Source organism: Palaemon carinicauda, chromosome 6 (genome assembly GCF_036898095.1).
Source record: "Palaemon carinicauda isolate YSFRI2023 chromosome 6, ASM3689809v2, whole genome shotgun sequence".
Taxonomy (NCBI): Eukaryota; Metazoa; Arthropoda; class Malacostraca; order Decapoda; family Palaemonidae; genus Palaemon; species Palaemon carinicauda.
The window spans coordinates 115,260,625-115,268,124 of record NC_090730.1 but is presented as its reverse complement, the minus strand read 5'-3'; the positions used below and the strand labels follow the sequence as shown (position 1 = coordinate 115,268,124).

Below are 7,500 nucleotides of genomic sequence, written 5' to 3'. Positions count from 1 at the left end.
AAATCTCTTGAATAATTTAGTTTCTCTCAAGTTGTAGAAAACGACGGCATAACTTTACATCTTATCAGGACACACTCGGAGAGAAAAGACACAGAGGGGAAGGGCTAAGTTAATTACAATAAGGAATTACAAAAAGATAGAATTTGGACTTCTTATCGAGTGTCAACGCCTGTCATGTCTGAAAGAGGTCTACCATGGCTGTGGGCTTACTGACTTCTACCCATCTACTACTGACTACACTTGTCTTTCCAGCTGTTCTTATCGGAGCTCTTATTGCAGGGGGCTCTGAGAGCCTGCCTGGTCTCTAGGTAGCAGTGGCGGGTGATGCAACTGCATCCGCCCGTTTGTCGCCTCCTTCCATCCCCTCTCTCCGTTGTACCTGTTGACATGCAAAAAGGACTCAGAACATTGTACGCTGTGCAAGCAGATCAATGATGCCAGTAAGAATCTGATTCAAACTATGTTCCCAGCCCCGGAATGTGGAGTCGAGGTCGCAGGTCGAAAACCCGTCGGCCCTTTTTCATAAGACTTCGTGTTGACTTTTGACGGCCTATTTAGAATTTACTAAACTTCATATTAATTTTGTGACAATTCCCTCCTACAAGCCTCCAGACTTTCCTGAGTCTGTTGTATTTTAAATTTCTCTAAGACAAAGAAAAGGCCATTAACTTTTAAGAAAAAACAAGACCCCACTGAAAACTAATTTGTTCAAAATAAGGTCTTCACTATCATGGGCAAGCCTTGCTCACCTCAAACAGGAGTGAACAAGACTTGGAATAAAAACTCATATGCAACACATCTCAAAGTGAATAAAAACTGGTTATCAGTCTCCATCTAGCAAAAATAGTTAAAAAGGAAATTCTCATCATTAAGTGTATCTCATCGTATATCACAAACTAACTCAAGATAATTACAAGTAAACATATGTGAGAATGCGAAATATCAACTACAAATTACACAATAGAACATAATCTTCATATCTTAAAATACTTAATTTCTTCAAATCCTACACTCCATTAGTGAATACAGTCAACGTAACAGAAATAGTGAATGCCCTCACATGTCAAGCTTACTCTCTGGCTTATTCATTGGAATCTTAGTCTGAAAAAGATCTGAGATGTTATACTGGTAAACACAAATACATTATACACTCATTACGTGCCTCACCAGAAGCGATAAATCTTAGCAAAAATTCTTCAAAACATTTCAAATACATTCCCAATACCCATTTTCTACGTATACTTGGGTATTCCTGTAATATACCTAGATCCATAATGGTCATGACTAAATAACCATAACAACAATAAACATGACCATAATTCCTAAAAAGAAAAAAACATCATCATCAAGAAAATACATCATCATCAAGAAAATACATCATCAAGTAAAGCACATCAAGCAAAACACATGAGCATATTGGTAATACCTACCTAGGCATCCCTGGGGCCCCCTCTCTGTGCCTCCATTGGGAACACTTCTGCAGGTACTCAAACTCTCTTCCTCTATTCGATAAACTTCTGCAGACCTCTGCAGGTATTCATTACGTCATCTACCCTTAACCCTTCACTCGGGACACTTCGGCGGGAAGTCATCAAGTCATCTACCATTGTCCCTTCACTCCGGACACTTTGCCAAGAACTCATCAAGTCTTCTTCCCTTGTCCCTTCGCTCGCAGGGACAGGCAGGACTCCTGCAACACGAAAGCTTCTGCGCCAGTCCAATCATGACTGTCAACGTTACAAACAAAGCAAGACTAACTCAATAACTGCAACAGTAATGTCAAGGATTCCCTTGTGTTATTCTGTATTTTCTAACCTCAACAAGTGACACGAAATCAATCAAATCCCAAACTAAGGAATCTAATATTCCCGTGACACCAAAAAACTCTAAGGGCAACTCAACGCCCAAGAACAGAAAACCATTCGCAACGCTGGTTTCTCTCTCTCTCTCTCTCTCTCTCTCTCTCTCTCTCTCTCTCTCTCTCTCTCTCTCTCTCTCTCTTGCTCAATGCTGGTCTCTTCCTCTCTCTCTCTTTTTTGCTCGCTCTCAGACATAACAAACGACTCCTTTTCCTTGCCGTGCACAAATACTTTGCAAACGTTAAGACATAAATTCTTCATAACTTAATTCAAAATAGGGTAAACATCATTTAATAACTCTTCTAGAACAATCTCACATCTCTAATAACGAAATAACTTTACATCTTATCAGGACACACTTGGAGAGAAAGGACACAGAATGGAACAACTAGGTTAATTACAATAATGAATTACAAAAAGGTAGAATTTGGGCTTCTTGTCGAGTGTCAATGCCAGGCATGTCTGAAAGAGGTCTACCATGGCTGTGGGCCTACTGACTTCTGCCCACTTACTGCTGACTGCATTTTTCTTCCCAGCTGTTCTTATCGTAGAACTTATTGCTGGGAGTTCTGAGGGCTTATCTGGCCTCCAGGTAGCAGTGGCGTGCGATGTAACTGCATCCAGCCATTTCTTGCTTCCTTCCATTCCCTCTCTGCGGTGTACCTGTTGACTTACAAAACTGACTCACAACATTGTGTGCTGTTCAAGCAAACCAATGGTGCCAGTAAGAAACTGATTCAAACTAGCTTCGCAGCCCCAGGAACCATGCAATACAGTGTTTTCAGACCAGTTCAAGTAATAGACATACATCTGATATGGAAAAGCAAGAGGTGGACTTGTTGGTATCACCCTTTCACCAGATCAAGTGGCATGATGGATCCTTTCATATGGTGTCTGCAACACGGTTTCTCTGTTTATGGATACAATTCTCAAGGATGAAGATAGCATCAGTGTGAAAGGGAAGGAGCTAAAGAAAAGGCACAAGGAGGAAGAGTCATAAAGGGCTGAGCTCGATGAAATGGACAGACAAAAAATATGGACATAACTATGGAAGTGCATTCAATCTGTGAAATCCACAAATGAAAAGCTTGTGAACATTGTTAATGGGTGCACTGCAGACAGCAAAGTCAATGTCCAGAATGCTGTTGCCATTGGGCCAAATATGGCTACCAAATTTCTTGGCAAATTACTAGGAGGTTTTATGAACTACTGAAAAAGTGGTGGTCACGATGGAGATAGTGAAGAAAGGAGTCAAAGTTGAAGACAAGACAGTGTATGGCACAGAAATGTTGTATGTAAGAATAATCCTGACAAGTGTCCTTAGGAGCCTTGACTTAAAGGATATCCTTAGTTATGAACTGCCACTCGCCCCATTCAGCCTATTTGATGAATATGGTGACATAAGGAAAGGCAACAAATAATCTCTTGTCAGCCATCTTGCAGTATTGAAGCATTCAACCATTCAGCCTTAAGTTGGAATCTTTTATGGTAATGCAATGCTGTACCACGTCTCCTGGCCAAAGAATGCAAAAGTGGAACAGCTGGCAACTAACTTTAGCAAATAAGTATCTCAAAGGCATGAGGTGCATGTTATCTTTGACTAATACCAGGAGAGATCCATTAGGTCCCATGGTGTAAATACTGTTGTGGTGGCATATGTGGTAATGTCCCTGACTGGCAATCGCTACACTGGGGTTCAAGTCCCGCTCAAACTCGTTAGTTCCTTTGGTCTCTGCAACCTCACCCTCCTTGTGAGCTAAGGATGAGGGGGTTATAAGGAATGGGGTTTGGGGGTAGTTTATAGGTATATCCGCTGCCTTTGCCTCTGCCATTCATGAATGGCATTTATTCCTTTAAAACGTGAGAGACGTACATCTCGAGTTGTGCTCCCTGCAATAAAAATGACAATGACCACTCCTATGCCAGGTAGGAATGTGCTCATGAAGAATATCAACAAAATAATGCAACTCATTGGCCTTTGTTCAGCACGTGATGATGATGATGTGAATGTGAAGATGATTGGTCATGAGGATGAAGAATTTGGACATGAAGAAGCCAATATCGACATCATCAGCTACACTCTTTTCTTGGAAGCTTGGAAATAAAATCTTGCAGCTTTTGCCCTTGCATGGGATTACCGGGTGTGACAGTCTGGTAGGCCTTTGGGAAAGGCAGATTAGTTGCCATTAATGTCATGATGAAGCATGATAACATTGATCTTACTCCAGTGGGTCAACCAAATACTTCTGAAGAAGTTTTGATGCAGACTAGTTGCCCTCTGTTTTGACTCTTGTATGGTGCCAAGATCTGCACAACCATGGCTGAAGTTCACCACATGCTCTTCACCACAAAGAGAGAAAAGTGCTCCAATCTCCGTTCTCTTCCACAAACAGATGAGGCACTCACTCACCACATGAAGCAAGCTCACCTTCAGGCAATGTCATGGAAAGCTGCTGATGAGCAAGAACCCCCAGATGTGAGTGCAGGAGACTATGGGGTCCCATGTCCAGTAACAATGTAAAGGCCTGCAGCACCTTTGGAGCTGATGAAAGTTATTGCATGTGGATTCACAAGCAGCTCACCATGTAGTTGTAAGTAGTGCGGCTGTAAGAATGCAAAGAAGTCTTGCACCACATTCTGCAGCTGCTAAGCAAAGGGCAAATGCAACAGTAAACATACAGTTAAGCAGATGTTTGATGGTCCTCTTGAATCAGACAATGAGATTATCTGGATTAATAGAGATCTGTTTTGATCTATGGATGTAAATGTTTAAAGGTTACATATGGTGGTAAAGTGTAGAGAGCTTTATTTTAGATATTTTGGTGAAGGGTAGTCTAGAGAATTTACTGATGAATGTAATAGTCACTGCTGGCATCATACATTTGGTTGCTGTTATATGCTAATTTTATACCTTTCTAGTAGCCTTTCAGATGCTGCGTTCATGTATTTTCATGGTGAATGTGCATGATGTTAAATAGAACTCACAGACATTATTATAATAGCAGTGACAACTTCTACGTAGTATTTAAATCAGGTATCCTTTTGATATTGTGTACAGTACCATAGTGATAAATATGGTGCAGCCACCATTTTGAATTTCTGTGAATAACAACAAATTACCACGGGGGCCAGAGTGGCATCCGTCAGATTCTTCACTCGGACACACAGGAGGACTAGAAACAGCAAAAAAATTGTATATACCATACTGCAAGGTTCACCTCACTGTCTCCTGGACTAATACCAGTCTATAACCGCAAATTTTCTTAGCTCGTCAATCCATGGTCTTCTCTTCCTCTCCTTCCTTCGTTTGCAATCTCTGGACCCATTCTGTTATTCTTCTTGTCCCTCTATTATCAGTCATTCTTATTATATGAACTGTCTACGTCCATTTCTTTTTCTTACTTTGTTAGAATATTCCCTACTTTAGCTTGCTTTCATATCCATGTTTTGCTTTTTCTGTGTCTTATTGTTATTCCAATTATTAATATATATATATATATATATATATATATATATATATATATATATATATATATATATATATATATATATATATATATATATATATACATACACACACACACACACATATATGAACATTCTCAGAACCAGCTGCAGTTGAATTCAATTGTCAGACTGTACAATTTTTAGCTAAAATACTTACCTTAAAGTATGTTTATTATCATTGTCAATCACTTTGTTCTGCTTTTTTCTTGTCCATCCTTCTCATTACACTTTCCTACTCTCCCTCTAACAGATGGGTGATCGTCATCTTCTTCCTTCTGCCAGCTTCCTTCTTTTACGACATCTATTACTACACGCGGTCATGGATTATCTTCAAGCTCAACTCAGCCCCACTTCATCACGGCAAGAGAGTGAAGGAAGTTCAAAGACAGGTTAGTGCTAGACCTATCTGTAGGTTTTGGGTTAGTGACAGCGCCATGTGATGTTAGCGTCATCTAGTGATATGAAAGGTTTGCAAGATGTTTCCAGCATAACATTATCCTTTATTTTTTTAGCTTCATAAATTTTACTGTAATATCTCATTTTTTGTTTAGAAAGTATTCTTAGTTTGATGTGTAAGTTTTCTGTTTTTTAAAGTTCTGTTTAAGAATCGGGTATTTAGTTAGCTTTGTTTGTTAAGATAATCTTTGGGATATATCATACCATATTATACAAAAAAAAAAAAAAAAAAAAAAAATAGCTATGCTTACATTAAAAACCATAGAATATTAAGTATAAATGTGTGTGAGGGGTACCTTTGTTTACGTCATTACGTCATAATTAGGACTCGTGGCGAAAACGATGTATAGCTTACCAACTATTTTTTTATATAGAAAATAAAGAAAAATTAGATAATCCAATGGGGTTGTATGGAATAAGGTAGACTGCTTATCACTAAACTGGATGCACGAATTAAAATAGATGCTTGAAAATAAAATAAATTGTTTATGGAAGGAGGGTCCTCTTTCCATTAAAACTCCAGAAAGCTAAAATTCTGGGTGGTTTTCTATTCGTCTTTTCTGATTTTTCCCCCTCAATTTAGAGCTGGTTGAAATTCACCAGGTTTTAGGTTAACTAACAACCTTCCCATAAGAATTTTGGTTTTACCTTCATTCAAGAATGTTCCCTGGTTCCTAACTGTTCATTCCTCAAAATAAGTTTGCTGGCACTCTATCACATAAAAGATTTCCTTATGTGTGACATTGTCTGGGCATTTCACAGAACACTGTTACGCCTTTTCCAGAGCTGTATTAAGATTTTATTTTATTTTTTTACGTTGCTCTTCCATCTATTTTTTGCACAGATTTCTTTAGTAAGTAAAGTAGGGGCTACCTTAATCTCCACCACCTGGCCTTAAGAGAGTGCACCCACCTTTACTCCAGGCGTTCCTCCCTCTTGAGCTGCTGCAACTCTTAATTGAGCCCCTTCTCTGACTCACCCACTTCATCATCATTGACCCCCAGTACCAGAACCTGCCCAGAACCCTAGTTTTAAAGCCCTCAAAACCCCCTATAGTTACGGCTTCTGGAAACAAATTTCTCAAAGAGTTTATGGTCTTATACGTAACTTTCTACTAGGCTATGTGTATAAAAGTTATACAGTTCACATTATCAAAATGCTCTTTCCAGAACTCTATTTTGGAGATAATTCTGTGTCAGAAAGGGTGCTTTGGTATAAAATGAAGCGAAAATATAGATAAGTATATTTTAAATGCTTAGTATCAAAGAATAACTGTTTCATAACACCATCTTTTAGAATTATAACAAAGCAATTTAGAATTCTTAATTGAAAGCATGTACGAGATTATATCGATTTCTTTTTACTTATTGCAACAAATTAGCGTTAAATGATAGTGTAAGCATTTACAACAAAAGGAATAGGTAAAATCGAACCAGTTCGTACTTCCCATTAGTCATTAGTACGAGTATAGTTATTTGAATTATAAAGTATAGTAATTGATAACCTTGGGTAACCGTCGTTGTGGTGCTTGCGTCTGGTTTTATACCCACAGCGTACGATACTTTGATATATACAGTACTGTAGACATGGCAGATATCAGACGAGGATTGACTTGTAAAATCTACTCCAAAAATGAGCACATCTGCCCCATTTTGGATTTTTGGCACTATTGTATGGA

At 38.8% G+C, this 7,500-nt stretch overlaps 1 protein-coding gene across 1 annotated transcript in view; it reads left to right on the top strand.

The window, feature by feature from the left end:
• LOC137642624 (delta(24)-sterol reductase-like) overlaps positions 1–7,500 on the top strand; it is a 38,384-nt gene that overhangs the window by 12,063 nt on the left and 18,821 nt on the right. The window contains exon 2 of the mRNA XM_068375334.1: positions 5,617–5,755. Within this exon, the coding sequence (XP_068231435.1) occupies positions 5,617–5,755 (139 nt within the window). The remainder of the gene's footprint in view (positions 1–5,616; positions 5,756–7,500) is intronic.